Source organism: Tripterygium wilfordii, chromosome 7 (genome assembly GCF_013401445.1).
Source record: "Tripterygium wilfordii isolate XIE 37 chromosome 7, ASM1340144v1, whole genome shotgun sequence".
In the NCBI taxonomy this organism is placed as follows: domain Eukaryota; kingdom Viridiplantae; phylum Streptophyta; class Magnoliopsida; order Celastrales; family Celastraceae; genus Tripterygium; species Tripterygium wilfordii.
In genome coordinates, this window is record NC_052238.1 from 1,976,833 (window position 1) to 2,000,787 (window position 23,955).

General features: G+C 37.1%; 4 protein-coding genes across 5 annotated transcripts; 2 read left to right on the plus strand and 2 right to left on the minus strand.

Annotated features, from left to right (window-relative positions):
- Nucleotides 1-3,160: 3,160 nt before the first annotated feature.
- On the minus strand, nt 3,161-6,354 carry LOC120002030. The gene is made up of 2 exons (XM_038850579.1): nt 5,768-6,354; nt 3,161-5,101 (listed from the first exon to the last, which is right to left on the minus strand). The coding sequence occupies exons 1-2, from the start codon at nt 6,245-6,247 to the stop codon at nt 3,161-3,163; spliced, it is 2,421 nt and encodes an 806-aa protein (XP_038706507.1). The 5' UTR covers nt 6,248-6,354.
- Nucleotides 6,355-8,025: 1,671 nt separating this feature from the next.
- LOC120001524 (superoxide dismutase [Cu-Zn], chloroplastic) lies at nt 8,026-11,517 on the plus strand. Its single transcript, XM_038849897.1, has 8 exons — nt 8,026-8,370; nt 9,193-9,254; nt 9,344-9,383; nt 9,506-9,601; nt 9,683-9,714; nt 9,923-9,998; nt 10,251-10,304; nt 11,242-11,517. Exons 1-8 carry the CDS (start codon nt 8,112-8,114, stop codon nt 11,268-11,270), a joined length of 648 nt encoding a protein of 215 aa, XP_038705825.1. The 5' UTR covers nt 8,026-8,111; the 3' UTR covers nt 11,271-11,517.
- Nucleotides 11,518-15,787: 4,270 nt separating this feature from the next.
- LOC120002666 (zinc finger protein ZAT5-like) lies at nt 15,788-16,943 on the plus strand. The gene has a single exon (XM_038851425.1). The coding sequence runs from the start codon at nt 15,963-15,965 to the stop codon at nt 16,833-16,835; it is 873 nt and encodes a 290-aa protein (XP_038707353.1). The 5' UTR covers nt 15,788-15,962; the 3' UTR covers nt 16,836-16,943.
- A 3,407-nt stretch (nt 16,944-20,350) lies between these two features.
- Nucleotides 20,351-23,301, minus strand: LOC120001708 (50S ribosomal protein L9, chloroplastic-like). 2 transcript variants are annotated; one of them, XR_005469028.1, is made up of 7 exons: nt 23,078-23,301; nt 22,654-22,781; nt 22,173-22,218; nt 21,717-21,814; nt 21,590-21,637; nt 21,155-21,345; nt 20,351-20,664 (listed from the first exon to the last, which is right to left on the minus strand). XR_005469028.1 is itself a non-coding variant. In XM_038850136.1 (6 exons), exons 1-6 carry the CDS (start codon nt 23,213-23,215, stop codon nt 21,225-21,227), a joined length of 579 nt encoding a protein of 192 aa, XP_038706064.1. In that variant the 5' UTR covers nt 23,216-23,301; the 3' UTR covers nt 20,911-21,224. The 2 variants fall into 2 exon arrangements, 1 of the variants encoding a protein (XP_038706064.1); XM_038850136.1 differs by lacking the exon at nt 20,351-20,664 and having other exon boundaries at nt 20,911-21,345.
- Between the last annotated feature and the right edge of the window lie 654 nt (nt 23,302-23,955).

Consider the following 23,955-nt stretch of genomic DNA (forward strand, 5'->3'; position numbering starts at 1 on the left):
AGCCTCAAATTATTGGGGTTCAAGAGCAACTTTTAGTTCTAAATTCTCCCTGATAATGTGCCCCAAGATCAGGAGTTTGAATCCTCGTCCTCATTGAACCATTAAAAAAAGTGCTGCCAAGACTCCTAAACCTCCAATATAGGTGCTGACCTATAGCTCTCACTTACTCAACTAAATAGAGGCTCAACTCAACATAGCCCAGCCATTAGTATTCAGGTACACCTATGTTAATTTCTATGACATTTAGCTCTCTAACTAGTACCCTTCTCCATTAATGGACGTATTACTCTTTAAGCTGCCAGACTATTTCACTGTTCACATTTAACTCCTGCATATCTTTGCTCCATTGGCATAAACTTCAAAATAATGTGCACTTAACAGGTAACTAAAATAGCTAAAATGGATAGACTCGGAAAAATCCCACCTGCCCAAAAAATAAGCAAAAAAAACATCAAAAAGGGAAAAGAATAAATAATTTAAAAACTTTATACGATGTACAACAGATGCATACCCACCAGGCCACCACACATGCAGACACGCAGTCATGCAAATGCACTAATTCAGAAGAGAACAAGAACCACTAATCTGAGAATTACTTAAATGAATGAAGACCATCCCCAGGTGAATAAACTCTGCTTCTGCAAACTCACAATACATCACCAAGGCTGCCTGATTCCAAGATTCAGCAATTTTCTATCACGTGTTTAGTTCCTCACTGCCCTTGGATAAGACCTGCAATGTTGTGCCCTTGGTAATCCAAGCAGTCAGTTCTGGTTGATGCTCAAACGCACTAACGGGATGCAGACTTCCATCCTCTAATTGCAGACCATAGACAAACGGGAGTCTAAGTGCAAGGAAACTCTCCGGAGGTAGGACAACTTGACAACCAAGACTGAACTGCAATTTTTGTTCACAATCTGGTACTGTCAAAGGTACGCATGATGCCTAGAAGTAAAGGGTTGGCCATAAAAAGAAGAGACAAAAGTTAGGAACTGCAACTAAAATATAATCAACATTATCAGATTAAGCAAAATACCGGTTCCAGCATTGTTATTAAGAACATTTAACAACCATCAGTTGACAACTTGGAAACAGTTTCAAAACAATTATCAACTTTTACTCGAGCAAAGCATTTCTTACATCACAATTCAACATCAACTAGCCAAACAACAATTCAACATAAAGTGACGAGTTATAAAAAAAAAAAAAAGGAATAAATCCAGTCCATTTAATTAGAGCATATTAAGCCCTGGAGTTTTGCAAGCACATCAGAGACGTCCCTTCAGATATATAAAGAGAAAAGGAAAAATGAAAAAAGATGATTCACAAGATGTCACCCAGAAGTCAGAACTTCCACGAATCATTAACAATTTAAGCACCAGCATAACAAAGTATTCAGATATATTCAATTCTGTTTTGTTTCATATTGCCTAATGCAGATATATAGACAATCACGAATGATATATGAGTTCTTTGATTTGAGTATTGGTCAGCATTTATGCTATTGTTATTAATTTCACGCACCACACTCTAGAGCAGAAGTTGAATGTACCTCAAATTGTATAACTGGGCACGTAGCTAATACGAGCGGCAATGGAGGGGTCACCTACAAGCAGATCTTGTGTATTAGGCATTTCACAATTTAAAGGCACAATAAAATCCTAACATTCTAAGCTTAAAAAAAAAAAACCCTTAACATCAAACAAAAATGTGTAAGAGAAGTTGTATTTGGTTACTGTGATTTACATACAACAAAATATCATGTAATAGGGATTTCGAAGTACAGAAAATACAACAGAAACAAGCAAACACATGAAAATTTTCCTTGTGCAGTTCAAACACACATATGGTTTTCTAGGCATCTTACAAATACATGGTGAATCATGTTGGAAGTATATAATTTATATTTTATATGCACGGAATTCTTCTTTTTCAGGTAGTGCAAAAACCCTTTCAAACTCAAATGCCCATCAATCCAAAGATGCAGAAAACAATAAAGTATAATTTTTCCCCGCAGATTACCACAAAATACGTGGCGTAGAGGAAAATAATTCCCATCTGAGATAATAACTATAGTCATGGGGGATAAATCAACCAGTTATCAGTGGTTATCCAGATTATGATAAAAAGAAATGGAGCTCATATGCATAACCTTCAGCACAATAATTATTAGCAAAGATCATGAAGCGCTAAAGCAATCTAACAGCAATCACAGAGAAAAGCCTACAAGCACTATTTTTTACCAGAAAAATCCTCTGAAGCTGTGATATTGCTCCAGCAAACTTAGTCTTTGGTTTATACTTCTTACTCTGGGCATGCCTGCAATGTGGGCAGTTCATGTATAGGGGCAAATTTCTATTTAACATGGAGAAAGCGCTTCCACCATCATCAAGGCTAAACAATAGAAGGTTTGATGCAAGATCTTTTACAAAATCAGGGTTTTCCCCAATGTTAAGAGATATCTGACTCTGTTCCTTCCCCAGCCCTATCTGCCTGTTCCCATTTAAACAACCATTTGGGACTATCTCCTTCGACTTGTCAATATTCCTTATCTTATTTACAGTACCACCAGTCATCCCATCAATGCTTTGATGAACTTTACCCTGAACATCATTCTTACCCAATTTTGAAGAATCTGCAAGACTGTGTTCTGAAGGGTCACGATCTTCGCCAAGAAATGAGTACTTGGGTCCTAATTCATTCAGATGATCAGGATTCAGTAAGAAACGGTGACCATGGGGGCATTCATGTTCAAAACCAACATAAACTGTTGCATGTTTCATAGAAGGGTTCACTCTGGCCTTTTCACCATTATTCACATTAACAGGAACTACATTACTACCTATCCGTAAAAAAGGGTCAACATTTGCACAGTAATTAGAACTGATACCAACTAAGGTTTCCTGAACAGGTACAGTATCCACTGGATTATGGGATCCTTGATCGACAGCAACAAGATCCTGTTCCACACTTTGATCCCTTACTCTATTTTGCTTGTTACTCTTTTCTGAACCTGACGAAGAATGCCTCATCTGCTGGAGGGGAGGGAATCCTGACTGTGTAGCTGCTGATCCAGCAACAACTTCTGAAAAAGGTTTTCGCATTGTAAAATTGGGAAGACCATTACCAAAACTTATTCTTTTATCATCAAAGTTATTCTCTAGAGGTTTCTTCTGCTTTCAGTTCCTAGTTGTATATCTTCTGAGTACAACGGTGCAGCACTGATTTTTTTCACATCTGAATCCCTATTAAATTCAGCCCTTGAATGTGAATCTGACCTTAAAACCAGACCTCTTTGCAGAACTTTTGGTGGTACCTCATTGGTTATTTTTGGTTTCTCTAGAAATATTGTCCATTTCAAAAGGAATTTATGAGTGGCACAAAACCCACTCTGAAGTAAACCTTTAGAAGGCCCATAGTACCGTGCACTCCCAATGCGAACCAAACTCCATGAAGAAGGCCGAATAGGTCCTGAATGGCTCACTTCTGGTAAGGAGACTGCAGGAAGAAGCTTGTCACATTCTGGAAAGAAACTGAAGGTAAGGTTTGCAGATTCGAAATCAAAAGGATCAGGCTGTAGACGCCGTGATCGACCACAAGCACAAGCATGAAGGAAAAAATAACCACTGGAATGTGGCTTAACTTCAGCTCCTAAATGTGATTCGCCACTTTCTACATCATGTTTTTGGTTTATGCATGGTCGTCCTGTCAAACTAATAGCATCACATAACTGCCTCCCAGATTTCCAGAGAGAGATGCATTCGTTTTCCAACTTTTTAGCAAACAGTGGCACTGCAGGTCCTCTAGCCATTGAGTGGAAAGCATTCAATGCCTTTTCTAAATGGGCTTTATGCTGAAGAGTAGGATAGCAAACAGGCAAGTCTTTCAAGTACACATCCCTGGCAGCCGGAAGCGATCTTTCACAACAAAGAGTAGAAAAACTGGTATTCAGTCCCCTACCAGTGCTCAACCAAGATACTGCAAGATCCAGAGAATCTGTAGTGGCCTCTTCTACATGTGCTGGCCCAGTGTTCCCCTGATGAGGTTTTCTTCTGCCAATATCAGTTTCATCTATTCTAACTTCTTTTGGAGAAAGGAGATCATGCAAAATAAGATGACTTGAAGACAGCCACGTCTCTAAACTTGGAAGTTCAGGAGCAGTAAATCTCTTTCCTGAAGCAGCTGAGGCGGCAGCAGCAGCTGCAGCAATAGCAACCATACCAACTCCAGCAGCTGACCCACTGTTGTTGTTGGCAACCAACCCCCCTCTTCCTCTAAGAAGATCAGACTGCCTGTAAATAAACTCCTTCACGGATATAAGATCCTCCTTGTTTGCACTCTGACTATGGCTTTCAAGCAAAAGAAAATCTGAGGTTGCTTTTCCATTCAAAACAACTTCCAAAAGGTCACTGACAAATTCAAGCGGTTCACCTCTCTGATTCATAGACCTGTCAAGCAGCACAACTGCTCTTGATGCATCGAGAGCAAACAAAGGTGCAGCACTTGATACGCTCCCGCTTCTTGAATGACTGCTTTCAGAAACTGACAATGTACGGCATTTCTTAAGTAAAAGGCGTGCCTGCGTTTCAAGAGATGACTGCAGTTTCTTTCTAGTACCACCTTCAGATTTACTTACTGGACGCGCAAGCACAACGACTGAACCAGAACCTTTCATTGAAGAGGTGGGCCGAGCTGAGCTACTCAAACTAGAAGACTTATTAATTGAGGAGGTATCAGTCAAATCCTCTACGGTAGAAGTGGGATTTGACACATCAGAGAAATCATCAATGAAAACAAAGAGTGTTATGGGAGTACACTGTCCAGGAAACAAAGATGTATATGAACCTAAACCTGACATGAGAGATATAGATGAAGAATTACGAGTCAAGATGGCCCTACTTCTACCCGGAGAACTGTTAGAAGAACTTGTGAATCCTGTAGGCTTTGAGGAAGACAATGATGATAGCGGTCTAGATAATGATGGTGGTGAAGTTCTCGATCTAGTTAATGCATTCTTTGCAGCTTGTAACACATGAAATTTCTTCGAATTTTGAGTATCAAAGCACGAACCCTCCTGAATAAACACGATTACATGGCAGACCTGCATCGCTAATTGAGTTATTTATTAGATAATATAAAGAATATAAGCACAATATACTTCTTCGGTGGTAAACTACTAAAAAACTTGATCCAGGAATGTCCCATTGACCTGCTCTAGTTACATTCATACATTACATGTGCAAAGAGTTTGGCTTTGCTTATGTTTACCATTGTTTGCTAACTGTTAGTAGAATTACAATATGTACGTTAAAATTAAGTAGGGAAACATAAGCAACACCGAACTCCACCGTAATGCTGCAACGTAGCGTAAGATACATTGATATTAAAAGGATGCACAACAAGAGTTATTAGAAATTCCTAAATATGCGACAAGTTTGTTCACCTCTAAAGATCACAATGTTCAAAAATATTTCACTCACGCAATATAATGTTTAGGCCTTTTCGCAATTATATTAAGTACAATAATCGCTTTACAATGGCCAGTGTAAACTAGCTACAATCAGGAATCACATTTAACAGAGAATCAATCAAGTCCATCACTATTACTACAAGCATAGATCAATTACTTCATAATAGACACTGAAAACTAAAGCTCGGTTGCTTCCGTTGATGTCTGTTTTCAATCCTAACTTGCAAGCATAATTCACAGCAAAACGGGAACAACAAAATATAACTAACCAACCAATGATATATACCAGAAACTCACAGAAAACATAAACAGCAAGCCCTGAAGATCCTCGAACTGGCGGTCTTCTAAAAGGGAGTCAAAACCCGTATCCGCATCCGCCTCCGCCAACCCGTCAAGGGCAGGGCACGGGGTCGAACAGTATTGCAAGAACAAAATCCCTTTCTCCTCGTCGTGGTAGTAGCTGATTCGCCTCCACTTGAACCAATCCTTTACTTCCTCAGTATCAATACTCAACACTTCATCGAGATTACCAGACCCGAATACGTTGCAGTCAATGACCCGGTTGATGAGGTGTGAGGAGTGTTCGGGGCTCCAAGAGATGAAGCCGACAACCACCACGCCCTCAAGAGGTCGAGGCTGTGCCTGAGCTTGTGGCAGCGATGGGGAGGCAGTGGCGGGGGAGGGTGTAGCTTCCGGTGAGGGTGCGTGTGTGGGAGTGGGTGAGGGTACGGGTGGCCGGGTCAAGACCCGCATCGAAGGGGGTCTTGGAACGTCCATTAAGGACTTGTTACGGAACTTTCATTGAAAGAGAGACGGGTATGGTTTTCCGGGCTTGGACAAAGGGCCACGAAAGTCTCTCATGTGCCTTTTGAGTTTTGAATCCCTATTCCCTACCGCAAAAGGAAAACGATACCTGGAAAATTCTCTTTTACCCCAACATCTGAACTTCGTTTTGCAAAGAAGCCCTTCCTTTTATGATGCAGAATTCTATTGATTCGATGATTGTAAGGGCTGTTTCGTGTTGTTGAAGGATTGCAATGGTCTTTAGAATCTTATTTCATTACAATGTTTGTTTAATTTTCAACATCGTACATATAATAATCGAATTACACATGTATTTAGATCAATTAAAAATGTGTAATCAGAATACGAATTGTATTCATGTTACTTTATTTATATCGAATGGACAATTATATCATTCTTAAAATTCCTATTTTGAATTGTCCCTCTCTCTCGTTATTCTGGTCCATCCATGACAATTGAAGCTCGTCTCCCTCTTTGATTCGCCGTCAATGCTCGTTCTACCTAGCAATATCTCATAACAAAAAAAGTATAATTGCTTCGATTCCTTCCAAACTCTCTCTTTCTCACTTATAATCTTCCTTTGTTTAATGTGATTTTTATTCGATTTATAGACAATTATATATATATATATATATGTATGTCTATATAAATATATAATTAAAAATGGATTTATATTTAAATGTATAACCATAATAATAATAATTACTTTTAAAATCAAACATTGGAGGGCAAATCTGAAAATCAATTTACAATACATTACAATTTTAGCTACATTAACCAAACACTTGAATGTGATTACTTTGTAATTATATTACCTTAATTTGATTACTAGTAACATGATCCTTATTACGATTACAAATCAATAGAACCAAATGGAAATGCGTTAAAAAATGAAAAATAATAAAATTACCAAAAAAAATTAAAAACATTTTAATCAAACTGAGTATGTAAAAATAGTTTATAGAGTAGATAAAATATTTTGTAAAGCTATGTAAGATATTCTGAATGAAGACAGGAAGAAAATATATAACAATAATTGAAATGGCAACAATTGTTCTAAGTTTTTAATATGTTAACATATAGTGAGAATCAAACAGGAAATGTGTAAATGAGCAAGTAATTCTAAATAATATATATATTTTTTGATAAGCATCTAAATAATATTCTATTAACACTTTGTCTATTAGATTATTACATCATATTAAGATGATTATTGTTTAGTAATAAATATTATTGTAATTTAGTCACTGTAGTAGTAAGAGCTCGCATCATAATAGAATTAGTCCTAGATTTAATCATCCAAATCCCATTAAATTTCGTTAGTTATTTATGAATCTATGAACCTAATAATTATTTTTGTGCATGTGAAAATGGGTACTCTTTGTGACCAAAAAAATTTAAAATATATTTATTAGCGTTTGCAATTATCTAAAATTTAAGATCCAAAACAACACAAATATACGGAATTGACTACTGAGGTCCAATTTAACTCCCCAAGAGCCCAAACCTTGAAGGGGGTTAAATTGGGGACAAAGGACTTCGATTTCACAAAGTTAGGACATGAGTGTCTTTTTGCAATTAGAGAAAACTCTGAGGCCATTAAAGCAAATAATTTCGGAAAAGCAAACAATTTCACAAAGTTAGGATATGAGTGTCTTTTTGCAATTAGAGAAAACTCTGAGGCCATTAAAGCAAATAATATCGGAAAAGCAAACAGTTAACAGACTCTACGATCCAAACACAGTAAAAGGGTAAAAGCGAGCTATCTAGAGAACACCTCACCAAAACCTCGCCCACATTATCTCATCATCTCCAGCAATCCGAAGTTCGAGCATCTATGGTAGCCATGGCTGCACACGCAGTCGTCACGACCTCTACCTCGCGCACTCTTCTCTCTCCTCTTTCCAACCATAATCCGCCTCTCGGCACTTCATTTCATGGAGTCTACCTGAGGCTCCCTCGCCAATCACTGTCTCTCTCTGCCTCTACTGTTAGGAAACCACTCACCGTCGTTTCTGTCACCAAGAAAGCTGTCTCGGTTCTCAAGGGGAACTCTGAAGTTGAAGGCGTGGTTGTCTTGACCCAAGAAGACGATGGTTCTTTATTTCCCTTTCTGAAATGCTTGTTTCTATTTTTACTATGCTGTTTTTATTTTAGTGGATTTAGTTTGAGATTGATCTGGAGGTGTCCATGTCGATGATGCCATGAGAATGGAATGCATAAGAAGGCTTCGAAGTATTTGATATTGGTTTGGGTCCTTTGATAAGAACGAGAAGATTCTTTTATTTTGCCTCTTCTTTTCAATAATATGATAGTTGATTTTGTGAAAATTGATATTAAATCTACATTAGAGCTTATTTGCTTATAATTCTCTGTTTTGGGTGGGTGCTGCCGGCTGCTAGGGCAGAGGAGTGAGAGAGAATTTTTATATCCCCATTGCTGTTGGTTTCAGTGAGGATTTCTCAGGAAAAATTAATCTAGTAATCATTTCGTTGTCAGTTTGAATAAGTTGTTTATCTGGTTTTGCTGATATGTTATTGAGGTTATAGGTATTGAAGTAATGGAAAATGAATTTAGGAATCGAAGCATTTTTAAAACCTGAAGAGACTAGTCCATAAGTTCTTCAACAGTAGCACTAGAAAGGAGACTGAGGGTTTCTTGGCTTTGGTGTTTTCATTCTTTTTTTTTTTTTTTTTTTTGCTTGGCTTGTGAAAAGGGAACAAATATATGCTCTCATTTTCAATGTTCTTAATTTCTTTTTCACTCTTAAGTATTGCAAAATTGAAATCTGAGAACAAAAACTGGAAAATGGTTTCCAATTGTTTTCTTCTGTCAAAGGGTCATGAGAGGCTGACTCGAGAAAGAGTAGTCACTCAACAAACACATGGAACAATGATGTTTGATTTCTCTTATGATAGGTCCTACAACAGTGAATGTTCGTGTAACTGGACTAACACCAGGGCCTCATGGATTCCATCTCGTGAGTGTTTCCATTTTATATTATTAACTTTCGTACTGAAAAAATCTGTCTCTGAATGGTTCATGGTTAATTTTCTCTCTCTTGTGCAGCATGAGTACGGTGACACAACTAATGGCTGCATATCCACAGGTACACCTTGTTTGCGCTACCTGTTCTTAGTTTGGTTTTCTTATATTTCAATTATTGAATGTCAGGAGTTTGGTTTTGCATGGTGTTTTTACTGTGATATTTTCCCCAAATGTGAATTACAGGAGCACATTTCAATCCTAACAACTTGACACATGGTGCTCCTGAGGATGAAATCCGTCATGCGGGCGACCTGGGAAACATTGTTGCCAATGCCGAGGGTAAAGTTTTTCATGTTCTCAATGAATTGTGGCATCTATCTTTTGAACCTATATGTCAATTTAAAATGATTGGTAATGCAGGGGTGGCAGAAGCAACTATTGTTGATACACAGGTATATTCTCAGAACTATTAAAAGGTTTTTTTGTTCTTTATGCAATCTTTTGGATGTATCTTTTCCTATAACAGTTTCTTTGTGTTTCTTCCTGTGGTGTGGGTGTAGAATAAACTTGTTTCCACGTTGATTTTATGTTCTGTTTTGTGATCTTAGTCCTGCCCTATTGATATTTAATCTCTTATTTTTGGAGTATTGACAAATACAGATACCACTGAGTGGTCCCAATGCAGTGATTGGAAGAGCACTTGTGGTCCACGAGCTTGAGGATGACCTTGGAAAAGGTAAATTTTAATTCAGCACCCAGAATTTTATTTTTATATCCTGCAATCTCTAGAGCATGCTTGAGCATAAGCATGCATGAAAGTTAATTGCATTTCTTAAGGAAATGGAAGGAGACAAATGTTGTTTGGTCCCAAAATAGTAGGAAAAATCTCCTTGTGAAATACTTGTTATGTTGTCTTAGTCACTCCATGTCTTCTTAAAAGTGATGCTTTTGAAGTCTCTTATCATTCCTTTTTGGTTTGTCTCTGTAGGCGGGCATGAACTTAGTCTGACAACTGGCAATGCAGGTGGAAGATTGGCTTGTGGTATGAAAAAAAAATATAGTTGATCTCTTTCCTTCCAAATGCATCTCTAATTACCTGTTTGAGGGATGATTATATTTTTAATGGTTTGCTCAATATTTAAAATTTGTAAGCTAGGAAAAAAGCGTTGTTAAGTTGTCGATAACTGATCATAAACCTTATGGGCACTGTTAGAATAAATATAAATGATATGAAACAACTGCGCAATTGATCTATGTGGCAGTTAAGGTTAAGGTAGCCTAAAAAATGAAGTCAGCATAACTAGCCTCGCTTTGTGACTATTTTGAAACTGTATGGTATCAAACTAAAATTTTAGGATGAAGGGAGCTTTATGGACTGCTGCATCTTCAGTTTTTATTTCTCATTAAGGGAGGGAGTCCCTTATGTCTTGCAGTCTACTTCTATTAGCCAGTTGCCTCGATGTCCTGTGTTTTTATTAGTTGGTTGTAGCTTTATGTAGATGACAAAGTATAACTAGCAAGTTTTGACATTGAGAAGTATACACTCTTGCACTTGCATCGTCATGAAAGATCCTCAGAGGTTCCATGCCACAATATTCTGAAGTTAAAGGAACTTTTGTTCCTTGATACTTGTATCCAACTCTATGGTTTAAAAGGAATGTTATGATCGAGTGATGTTAGGCAAATGTTTAGACTTCTAACGCACTACATCATATATTAACATAGCTGCTAACACCTTTTCTGGTGTGTAATTCTTCTTACCACTGCTTTAAGTTAGAGCATCAATAATTGTTAGATTTATGTTTACAACGCTAATAAATGCATGGGTTGGGTCTAGCATTTCAAATTTGGTTACAAATATGCTTTTTTTGCCAGAACAAAGTTCATCTCTCTGCAATATCTGCATATGATATGAATCTATTCAGCTTTCTTGTCAGATTTGGTTTATAATAGTCGTTGCTGTTCTCCTGTGTATGCAGGCGTGGTTGGCTTGACTCCTCCAGTATGAAGGCAACTGTTAAGTTATGAATCTCAGGCTGTTTACGCTATTCTATGTAGTCTATCGATGACTTTCTCATGTGGAACTGAATGTTATTCATGAAGCTATGGGTAGATGCAAAACTGGTAGTCTGGACTCAGGATGGTATTTGTGCATGACTTTTCAATGTGGATTATGCTGTCACTATGTATTGAATTCACCAAGGTTTGTTGGTTACATGTTACACTCACCCGAATGGCGGGTATTCATCATCGTACTACGTCGCATTTTATTTGATAGGATAGATATTTAGGTGCATCGGATCCGAATCGGTGATCTCTCCGCGGCCTCCACACGACGTCCTTTTGGTTTTTTTTTTTGGGCCCGTCAGGGGTAGGTTGTTGGGCTTTGAAAAGTTGTCCTTATGGGCTTTGGTCCATAGATACCTTCGCTGGCCCAAAGTAGGCCTTTGTGGATTCCAGACCCAGTCTTTCACTGCACTTGGGACTATCTGATCACTTCGGTAAAACTGCCTTGTGTTTCAACTTACAGTTTTTTATAGGATAATTGAACGTCTATCAGCAAACTAATGCAGATAAGGACATTGGAAAATTTGACTGAACAGAGGGATATATATAATCTTAATCTTACACTATGCATTTCACAAGTCAAAACTCACGTAAGCACTGCACGCTTGAGCAGCCTCCAGTCCTACTACCGTGTTACCAAGACGCACATTGCACGCCATTTTTGGGCATTTTAAAAGGTCATTGAATACTAAGGAGGAGAAGACTTTCTCTTTCAAAAGACGTATAAATTAGCGTATGTACGACGGCCCACTCATTTTCTAAGTAATTAATTGCAACTTCTTTATGTTGCCACTTTCAAGTTTCAACTCTCTATATATTGACTATCTCACACACACAGACATATACACATGGCATTGGACGGCTCGACCTTTTTCATAATTATCTTGCAATATGAGTAGAGGTTGGGATCACTCACGGAAAAGGTGGAGTACCAGAATCCAATTAGATTTAAGAATTAGGTCTAGTTGTTGAAGGAGCTAGCTTTTGGTAGGTTGGCAGCCTAATCAAGTCATCACATCTCTTCAGATACTTATTGGAGTTCAAGTGGACACATGATAATACTAAACAAGACCGACTAAGTTGGATTAAATGAATGAAATTAAGTATTTTTAGTGTATTAATTGGACAGTTGGCGAGAAGTCATTGTCGCTAAATTAAGGTGGGGTTGGATGATGTCCACCTTAATTTTCCTTCAAAATCTCTTACTATATATCTAATCTAGCCAACTATCTGCTCTACTTACAAAATCTTCTAATTAAAGTTTTTCTAAACCCCTTCTGATCTGAATATATGTATCACTATCACTCTTACTGCTGCTGCTGCTGCTACTTGTTGCACTTGCATCGATATGTAATTAAATTACCATTAAATATTAGTTTTAATTGGACTTATAAGCTTTAATGTCACGCTTAATGACGGCTTTAAACAACTCATCTTCTAAGAAGCTTCAGACTTCAGGCATTGACTTCCTATTTATTTTTACACTCGTATGTTTAATTGCTGTTTCACTCGCTTAATGAAGATTAACTGAAGTTAATTACTCCCTCTCTTTTTTTCCTTTTCTTTTTTTATTAAAGAAGATTCACGTTCCATCCAATCGGTTGATCAGGATCTACGGAAAGGTAGTGGATTCCCACTCCTCTCCCTGCCACACAATAATTTCTCTGGATGTATATTCAATTCATCATATATATAATCTAATTAAACAAATTCAAAAAGTAAAAAATAAAAAAAAAATCTAATCGGGTAAGATCCAACGTCAACTTCAAAGACGGTTAGTTCACTGACAACCAAGAAAAAATAGGACTACTTAGTTTGTGCACTGACAGCCAAGAAAAAAAATTAAAGAATATATATATATAATAAAGAATACTACAGGTTGATTGGAAGGTCATGCTTAGTTGCAACTACCATGCTTTTCATGAATTGTGGCTGATAAGCTTTTGCTTTCTCTTTCTTCACGAGTGACGTGTCAAGTGGAGTGAGTGTTAAGTTCATTACTACTTCACTACTACTAACTTCAGTGGGTAGTGCAACTAAGTGTAGTAGTATCTCACTCAACCCCACCCCATCAGTTATGACATAGCCTTTGTTGACCCCCACCATCTCCTCCAGTGGAGCAAACTACTCTTCTTTCTTATCTCTCTCTCACATCAATAATATTCATTAATCTTTACGTAATGATAATTAAAGTTATGCACTCGTGAGATCGTGAGTTTAATTTTTGCTGGGAGTAATATTCGTGTTGTCACACGTTGAGTTTTGACTCAACTTAATTACGTTGTCATAGTGTAAAAAGCTTATTTTCGGGTAAGCCTAATAGTTTAATTTTAATTCATATAATTTGTTCAAAAAACAAAATTGTCTTATGTCGTTGTCAGTTATTTGGAAGAGGTAAGAAAAAAAAAAAGGCATCGCACCCAAACACCTTACGTGCATCACACAAACAGACCACGTTGATTTGTTACGCTAAGAATCTGCCACACTCACAGCCTTTATCGTTTGTTCTATTCATTGAATCTCATATATGCCACGCCCATTGATTCGGATAAGCACATTAAATTTGTGAACCATCTCTGATTTCTGCTCCGCTCTCTCTGTTTTTTTATCCATTCAGAAATGTGTGTGTGTGTGTATATATATATGCTCTATTTTATACAGGGAAAAAGGTCGATAGACTACTTAAGGGATCCATTAAGTTTTGGTACCACAAATTAATAACAACTAATGGTGGCTACGTACGTAAGGTAAAGGCCAAACCCAACCCTATCAATTGACGTAAAATTCAAACCCCCACTAATAAGAGTTAGCCAGCCAAGTCTATCGACCATATCGATTGAGATTGACTACCTTACCATCACCACCACCACCACCACTTTCACTTCAAACTTTGCTCCATATCTAATTAGCAAGATAAATATATATATATATATATAACCTGTTCAATGATGATATCATATTGTTTCTGGACTTGTTTGATCAAATTAATTAATTAAAAACTTTTGTATCATATCCAATATTGCATCTTCCCAACTAGGTAGGGGCTCTGCTTAGTTAGTGGGAGAGGAAAGCCGCCATGAATATTATTGGGACAACAGTATGCATCAAAAAGATAACATGTTGTAATTACAAAACAAATTTATGGGGTTGGCGGTCAACGCTACATGTTCCACTTGCTCAGAGTTTTATTTTTATTTTTCTCCTCTTGATACCGATCCTCCATTAAAGAAGTGTGAAGAAACAATGGCTTGATCATAACCCTAATTTTGTTTTAAATATATTTTGTTGAATAATATGATACGTAGCTACAATGCTGAAGAGGTATTAATGTTATTAGTTTAATTACTTGTGAATAAAGTACTTCATTAGGCTTATTATCTCAATCGTGCCAAAACATGCCACTAATTGCAAGCTTAGCGATGCTTTGTGTTGTAATTTTATGAAATATTATCTGCATATTTCATGGAATAAATAATTTCATAGTACTATTGGCTAGTAATCACACCATCCATAACCGAAAGCCAACTCAAAATGATCACTTATGTCCCTTTCTTTTCGTGCTGAATTGGACACTTTGGTTTCCTTTCTACACACTATACCCACAAGCTTTCCATGAGAGATGTGGCTAGCTAAGCAAGATATGAAGATAGCAAACAAGTTGAAGCCTTGAGAAAGTAATTAAAAAAAAATGGTGGTCTTGCATTTGCTTGCTTGAAAGCCACCCGGAGCCGAATCTCTCAAAGAGTGGTGCTACTTTCCTTTTATCAAACAACACTACACCATGGAGGGAATGAGGTTTAGCATGCTTTTAACGTGCATCTCCCTTTGCTTTTTTATGGCCTGTGTGTTGTTTATTCGTGACTTGGTTGGCACACTCTGTGTTGTTTGTGTGGGTGTGGGTGTGTGAGAGATCGAGTTTAATTGCTAAATTTATTTCAAACTGACTCTTGGCTTTAACACCAATCAAGCCCACCCTTCCTTCAACTGTCCTAACTCTAATTTTAGCCCCCCTCCCCAACTAATCTTCACCTATACTTCTTTCCCCTAAACTAGTGGTTAGTGCTAAATAATCCTATTTAGTTCCCTTATTTAACGAAGAATTAAAAGTATGCCTGCCTCTCACACGCAACCAAATCGCGCTTGGCTTGTAAAACAAGGTGTTAATTATAGAGTGTACACTAACAAAAATAGTTACAAAATTAAACAAATTGAGTGTTTGTTAGAAGAAAAGAAGACTTGCATAGAGAGTATGAAGCATAGAATAGAATAAGCGCGTGAAAGGAACCACTTTTCTTGTTAGCTACACTTTCTTAAAAGTTGAAAATGCAAGTAAAGATTGATAGACTTAAAATTCATGGTAACTGTTTCACGGGGGCGGCTCTTCACCCACGTAAAATACCAAGTTTGTTGCACCAGCAAACAAATTAGTACAAACCATTCACTATATATATCAAACTCCCTCACTATTCCTTCTCTGCTCTACATTGTTTGTGTGTCTCTTTCTATAATAAGCCTCACCTTTTTCGCTCTCTCACGCACGCACTGGTCTATATATAGATATATATAAATTACCCTCCCTTGATCACTTCGTACATATCTCAATTCGCCTTTCAATTTCTTGCTCTGTTTTATCATGGAAGCTCGGGAGGAATTTATTGGCTCTAACGATCACACACACCAGATCGTGAAACGCAAGCGCACCAAGCGCCAGAGGTCTTCGTCTCCGATTGGTGTCAACGCGGTGACTTCTAGCTCATCCAGTGGTGGTGGCGGAGGTGGTGTGGTTGTGGAGGATTATGGTTCGATTACATCGCCGAGAACGTCGAGTGACATTTATGAGAGTACAGAGGAGGAGGAAGACATGGCCAATTGCCTAATTATGCTCGCTCAAGGTGATTTTCGTCCGAGGAAAGCAGTTAAAGACGATCAAATTCGAAAGGAGAAATTTAGTGCTAGAAAATTCGCGGAGAACAAGGCTGGGTTCTATGTCTATGAGTGCAAAACTTGTAATCGTACTTTTCCTTCATTTCAAGCACTTGGCGGTCACAGGGCGAGTCACAAGAAACCAAAGCCGATGGTGATGGAAGAGAAAAAAGTGTCTCTAATGGCGTTACCTGCAGTTCAAGAAACCGATGAAGAATCGCAATTCAACAAAATTACTCCGACTGGTATTTTATTCCAGACTCCCAATAAGGTTTTTCATGGCAATAAGGGGAAGATTCATGAGTGTTCGATTTGTGGTTCGGAGTTCACATCGGGACAAGCACTTGGTGGGCATATGAGGCGGCACAGAGCCAACACAAGCAACAGCAACAACAATAACACTATCGATGAGCCAATTGAGGTTAAGGCGCCGGCCAGAAATATCTTGTCACTGGATCTAAATCTTCCGGCACCGGAAGATGATCATCATCACAGTACCATTGAATCAAAGTTTCAGTTCGCGACGTCAACGCAACAACCTCTAGTGTTCTCAGCCCCGGCTTTGGTGCACTGCCATTATTGAAAACTAGAGGAAAAAAGAAAATTCAACAAAATCCATGTGAATTATTATTATTATTATTCAAATTTTATTGAAGAAATCATGAATTAATTCTTTCAAGTCTTTTATTTATTTTGGTGTGTGAATACTTTGAGTAAGTAAGTGGTTAGTGTTCATGGTTGCCTTTCATTCACGAAAAGTAAGTGATGGTAGCATATTCCTTAATTTTTTTGTGTGCGTGACTGTTTGTTTTTTATTGAATTAAATTCTTGTATTTACTTTTGTTCACTATAAGTAGTGGGGGAGAGGAGAGAGTGATGTGTGAGAGCAATACGTACGCCAATATTCTTATGGTCAAGCGTTGGATTTTGACCCAATTTACTATATCATTTGATGGAAAAGTTATGTGCACGCATGTCTAACGACTCAAGTTTAAGTTGGTATTAAATATCCAAAAGATTAACTTATATGATACTATTGTTCATGGTTAAAAAAAAATATGGGTAAGTGTAGCATGGAATAACATGGCTAGGGTTTGGCAGAACCACAACCAAAAGTCTGTGGAGTAGGTTGCTTTTTGTTCACAATAAAGCTAAAGAGGGGAAAAAAAATATCTTCATGTGTTCCATTAAATGACAAGAATAAACGGATGGCCAAGCTGAGTTGGTTACTGGCCACGCCATATGTATCCACCTGTATAATGTGGTTTCTTCTAATTGTTTATTCATTTATATTTTCGCTTACTATGTACTCTTAATTGACCAACTGCTTCCTCTTGCTTTGCAAGTCACTCAACTATGTTGACATGATTAATGTAATGGCTTTGTCTAGAGTTGTCATACGGAGTATTTTTTTGTTTTAAATATCTCAAAAGTTGAAATGGATGCACTAGATTTCATATGAATCATATGAAACTTACGATTTTACATGAATCATGTACGTTCATATCAATATTTGAAATAGTTAGGACAAAAAATACTAAGATTCTTAGAATTTTAGTTTGTTTAGGCCTCCCTATTCGCTTTACCAACTGAAAAATACAGCGTATAATATTCTTTGACCCAATTCTTCCAATCCTAATCTGAATCGGATTCGGGTCAATTAATTCATTTATCCTAAGACACGAAATCAAACTAGAAGAGTAGATAGATAAGAGTACAGTATGAGGATGGAAGCACATGTAGTGTGTGTAATCAGTAATGACATTACTTTGGTTTTGTTGATTTAAACCGACACAGTTACACTTCACTTATTAAGGATTTAGTTATGTGCACGTTTTGGTGAATGTTGGTAGGCTAAGGCATGTGGGCACATTGCGTGAGATGTCCACATTACATAGAGATGTTCATTGACATTATCACATGTAGTGGGAGGGGGGTCTAATTAGCTTGTCATGAAACTTTCCTTCACATTAATTATTCTAAATAAAAATCCCTGACCTTGTCCAATAAATATATAACTCTCTTCATTGCCCACTCAACTACTCAAAGAGATCCTTCCATATATAAATTATATCCAAACACGCCTTGCTTAGGTGTATACACCCTAATCTTGCGAACTTAAACATATATGTATGTACGTATTTGCTTTGTAGTTGGAAAGCCTGCAGTGGCCACAAATGATTTCTGGCAGCTGTCCATGTAATTTGGTTGAAGACTTGGCACTTTCACTGCCAACAGTGATAAGCTAGCTAGCGGACAGCCCATGAGATAGATGTATTGAGGTGGCGTTCTATCTCCGGCCAATTTCATAGACATTTGGATGGCTAAAGAAATTCCTCAGCCTTTCCATATATTCCTGATCACTTTGCTTCACTTATTTGTAGCTACACATTCATCATTTTGTGATAGAGACAAAATTGTGATGCCTCATAGTGTATATACATATTATATATAGCTAGCTACTAGCCAGTGATGGTGTACCTAATTGAAGTCAATTCCAAACCAGATTAATTGGCATTTGCAGGCCGTAGCTTCTTTTTTCTTTCTTTCATTAGAACTAGCTAGTTTTCTTTTTTTGTTAAAAACAAGGGAAACTTGTAATTTTTTTTTCTCACAATATGCATTTTTAATTACTAGTGTTCAAATCAGCATCTTTGTCTTTCAATACGTTCTTATTGCACCCTTTTTTCCAACATATTGACTAACATCTATGGGTTATGGAAAATAATCTTATATAGATTAGTTCTACGAGTCCAATCAAACTGTATAAATCTAAATGGGCAAAAAAAAATATGATACTTTTTTCGATAAATAAAAAAAAAAGTGATACTTTTTTCGATAAATAAAAAAAAAAGTGATACTTGGGCAATAAATTTCTAGATCCTTATCCTGAGTAGAATGAGACAATATTTTGTTTCATAGTATTCCCAACTTTATCCTGTTCAATCTCTTACATCATATGATTCACACCCAGCCTAAGCTTCCTTTGTCCAATTATATAGGCTTTTTTTTTTTTGGTATGCCCAACTTGATCAATCTGGTGTATGTCCATATTGAACAAGTGAATAAGCAAATTAAATCTGTTCTTACATGACACCTAACAATCCTGATGTAGGGGGATCAAGTAAGGTTTTCTCGTTAGTATTTTTAAGGCATGGTAGCACTTATTTTGGTGAACGCACCTAATTATATTTGATTTCGAGGATTTGGGTTAGGTTTTCCATGGTCATGGTAGTTATGCAATGGGAAGTGCGTGTAGTGGATGTAATAAACTGATGAATTGATCAATCAAGAAAGGAGGAGAAGATGAAGATGAGAAGAGAAAAATCAAACTTGTTACGTGTCTTTGTTTGCAATTTACCTTACAACGGCTAGAAAATACAAATATGTACGCTGTGTAACAGAGCTTGCAAGAGCAACGGTAACAAACGGGAAGTGACAGGGTTCTAACTTCTAAACTAAGAATTTGGAGATACAAGCGAAAATGCAGTCGTTTTGACTAAAAACTAGATTGACTAATTTAGCTTTCTCGTCTGAAATCAACCAGGCCCACCCTCCCGGCCCAATTTTAACTGCAAGGGGCCACCTAAATGATAAAGGCCACGGCCTATCTTTTGATGCCAGGCCCTGTCAAGTTATGTCAACACACATGTCACGTATTTACTGGAAGGTGGAAACATACATATGATAAAAAAACCTAGGGTAGTCTCGTATTTGAACAGAGACCAATAGTGAGAACCACGAGTAGTTCAGATGGAACAGAGAGTCTGAGAACAGTTGGAATTTTAAAACGGCACCCTTTAGAGGTATTACATGTTTGCCACATTCCAACAGGCATCTCTACGAATTTGACGACTGCAAGAGAGAGGGGTCCGAAAATATAAAGGAAAAATCAGCAAATCTCCTCGTATATACTACTATAAAAACATTAACTTAAGACAAATTTGTCTCTGATGACAACCTTCCTTTTCAACTTTCCTTATTGTCTGCCCCACTTGGCCATTGTTAAATAAGTACACATGCCCACAAGCACAAGCTGATTAGCCTGTCAAGGACCACTCAAAACAGCAACCTGATCATTCATCTCCAAAGCACCAATGGACATTGCTTCAGCAATGGAAAATCCAACGTTGCAGTGTCATCATTTGAAAGTTTCAACATTATAGCTCAGTAAGTGAGATTATAACACTATCATTCAATGTTAAATCATTAAAAACTCTTTTTCAAAGCAGCAAACATGGATGACGAGAATAATTCTAAGGGATGCACTTTGCCCTATAGGGGAGAGAATAAACAACAAAATCATCGTAGCCAAGGGAGAGATTTGTACATCTCCAAATAGATATGTTACAAACATGTTCGTCACATTTCAACTGGCATCACCATGAATTTGAAAAACGCATACCATGCTCCTGCAAGTATTAAATAAAAACTTATTACTTGGAATGGATGTAGATACATACTTAAAACACCGGTAAGTAGTTCATCAACCAGGATTTATGTTGAATATAGCTGGACGCATAGCCGCATAGGAATCTAATTTTCACACATGTAGGTTTTTCAACATTCTTAGACCCTTTAGATTTTAAGAAAATCATGCTATCAGTACTCTAACTTTCATACATTAGAAGAACCATACTGCGTTGATAAACACTGGGTCATGATCTTAACACCATTCAGATCTTCATTTAAGCACAACAGAAAAAACGAGTAACAACCTGGAACTATCTATAAGCCAAAACTATCTAAAAGATTAATGGTATTATAATATTGCTAATCAATACTTTCAGAATATTAAATGTCCATGTAAAAGTAACACATAACATTACTGGCCAAATGCAGATATTAGGGGAAAACTATCTTCTCTGTTTAAATGATTTCCAGCTTCAGAGGTGAGCATACCTCACAAGGATGAAAGTTCTCCCAGAAGCTGTCCATTCAGAAAGCAGAACTTCAAAAAGTACCCGGTCCTTTAGTTAGCATAGACATACACTTTAATTTGCGCAGAAACTTCTGGATGAAGTTTTAGTTCTGCTATATAATCTCCAGTTTCTCGAATCTCCGGAAGGAAAACAATCCGCTTGTCCACATCCCTAAACATCAATAAGCAAACAGAGAACGAAACGATTAGAAAATGTCATAATTGAGGGCTTGAACAGCAATTCATAGTGAGAGAAGAACTTATATCCCCCAATTTCTAGGCAATTATTTATATGCTACTAGAGTACTTTAAAAGTTTAAATCAAATAGGCCATGGGACTAGAAATGGTCACTAATTGTCAGATTCAACTCCACATAATAGTGAAATAAGAGTCTACATAGTTTGGAAAACGGTACCTCTGAAGCTGTGCCTTGATAATGTCAACAAGATCTTGCGGAGTTACACTGCCAAAATACATATGTTAGAGATGATTTACAAGAAAACATATCATAAATTCTTGATGTTGCAGCAGATCCAACTTACGTTCCAAATATTTGTTTTCCTTTTCCACCTTTGCGCTTCACCTTGAAAACTCCAAAAGTTTGAAACATTAAAGCAAGTTGTTGTGCCTCTTCTTTTACCTACAGTGGGATCAAGTTATCCAACATTATGATGGTTCTATCCAAGAGTAAGCTTGGAAAGAAAATTTTCTTAATCATTATATTAGCGAGGAATATGTTTGACAGATGGAGAGTAATGGATCATTAGGGCATCTGGACACCATATGGAAAGACAAAATTTATTTCAAAGTCTAATTAGAAGCGGAGTTAATAGTTTTTACCACAATCTGACAAACACACAGAAAAACCGTAAAAGTTCAGAAACGTCACCCAGTAACAGCTAGAGTCATTTAAACTTAAATTTGACACCTTGCGAGCCTGTTATAGTACTTGTGGCCTCTGGAATAGAAGAGCAAATATATATGAGGCAGTCAATTACCCGTTTTTTCTCAGCCTCGATTCTTTCTTCTTCCATCCGCATCTCCCTAAAGAGGAAATAATAATTGAACTTAATACAACGAAAATTTAGCTTTGGTAGTGGGAAACACGCTAATTTGTCCTCAAATATATAACAACCACTTTCGTTGTCAGAAACTTTTATCCAGTGCATGTAGCATAATCATGAAATTCAATTCCAAAAACCATCTCAACATAATATAAAGTTTCCAGCACTGTTCTCCTCTTTCAATGTTTCAATTTGATGCTATGCGAATATAAACACCTTATTGAATGGAATGTCTAGGAGAATGCAGTAAATATTGGCCCATCTCCATCAAGCAAAACGTTATGCACCATCATAATATCCAAAATTACAGAACAGAACAAATGCAAAGAGGAGACAGGAAATCAATGCCACATGCAGCTCAATCAAACATTGTAAAAAGGCAGAAATCAATATACATGGAGGAGTAATACATTACTTGAGCAAAAGTGGTGTGACCATCTGGGCCTTGCCCATGGGATGAAGATAGTTCCTGAAGTACCCAGGCTTCACATCAAGAAGCTGCCCTTTACTTCCAAGGTCTGGCACATCCTCTTTTAAAATTATCTATCAACAAAAAGCTCACAAAAATAAAATAAACCAAGCTAGCTACTGCTTGGTTGCTGAGAAAATGTAGTAGCTGAAGGAGGTAAATTGTTTCCTGGACTTTTCATCCCCAGTAATTGAGACACCTCTAAAATCAACAGAAAAAAAACACTGGAAATTCTAATTTTTTTTTCTCCCATTTATCTTCCTCAGTTTTTTATCCCCTTTTCTCTAGAACCAAAAAGATTTCGAACGGCAACAAGAGTAGATCGAAAAATTGACAAATTCCCATTACATGTTAGCTAAAGAGCTGTTACCTTTCGAGACTTCTTAGCTTTCTTTTGAGCCACAACCGCTATGACCGTTCTTTTATCAGATAATTTTGTGGTTTCTCTAGGGCTTCCACCAAAACTGTGAAGCCATGAGAGAGTCGCTGCCGCAGATGATGAAGCCATTCCCTGTTGCCTCACCCGAAAACCTTCTCTCACTGTGATCTTATCTTCCGCGAGTACGAGCGGGTTTTGTTTTGTTTTACACTCACAGAATGACACAGGACCCACCCCCCTGCAATTTGTCCCGGTTAGGTTTCAACATTGGCCTTCCATTAAAAACTTTATTATGTTTTTTACCTCTTTTTAACTCTTCGATTGCAGTTAAGCCCTTGTTAAGTTTTCATTGAATTTTGAAAGCCCAATCTGTCTTAAAGCCCATTAGCCCAAATAGATTTTACCAACCACCCAAGGCCCCCAATAATTTTGGTATAATGAGTTGAAAAGTTCAAATTAATACAAAATTCATGTTATCTTTATATGGAGAGGCAGGAGAACTCTTTATCTTTATCGTTAAGATTATTCAGTCAAAAGGTTGTTGCATGCGGGAAGTTTGACGCAAGAAAAGGTAGTTTTCCATTTTTTTTTAAAAGAAGCAATGATACATTCAAGAGATAAGACAAATAGAGAATGATGTCAGGCAATCTATGACTATAATGTGCAACTTGTTTTGAAATATTTGTCCATTTTTGCTCATTCCTAGGTTTTCACAATTGAGTATAGTTAGAATATTTAATATTTCATTATAAGTATTTTTTTTGATAAGTCAAATAATTTTATTAGAATATTAAACGAATACAAAAGGAAAAAGAAAACCAACAAGATGAACTAGAATGGTGCTAATTAATCCAGCCTTTTCATTTTAG

Bases quoted from the DNA above. Each gene is read 5' to 3' on its own strand.
- LOC120002030 (XM_038850579.1), bottom strand. From the start codon at position 6,247: ATGGACGTTCCAAGACCCCCTTCGATGCGGGTCTTGACCCGGCCACCC. The intron at 5,102-5,767 runs GTGAGTTTCTGG...TTAGCGATGCAG, and splicing joins GCTTGCTGTTTATGTTTTCT to GTCTGCCATGTAATCGTGTT.
- LOC120001524 (XM_038849897.1), top strand. From the start codon at position 8,112: ATGGTAGCCATGGCTGCACACGCAGTCGTCACGACCTCTACCTCGCGC. The intron at 9,384-9,505 runs GTACACCTTGTT...TGTGAATTACAG, and splicing joins TAATGGCTGCATATCCACAG to GAGCACATTTCAATCCTAAC. The intron at 9,999-10,250 runs GTAAATTTTAAT...TTGTCTCTGTAG, and splicing joins TGAGGATGACCTTGGAAAAG to GCGGGCATGAACTTAGTCTG.
- LOC120002666 (XM_038851425.1), top strand. From the start codon at position 15,963: ATGGAAGCTCGGGAGGAATTTATTGGCTCTAACGATCACACACACCAG.
- LOC120001708 (XM_038850136.1), bottom strand. From the start codon at position 23,215: ATGGCTTCATCATCTGCGGCAGCGACTCTCTCATGGCTTCACAGTTTT. The intron at 21,815-22,172 runs GTAATTGACTGC...ATCCCACTGTAG, and splicing joins TCGAGGCTGAGAAAAAACGG to GTAAAAGAAGAGGCACAACA. The intron at 21,638-21,716 runs GTAAGTTGGATC...GTATTTTGGCAG, and splicing joins GGAAAACAAATATTTGGAAC to TGTAACTCCGCAAGATCTTG.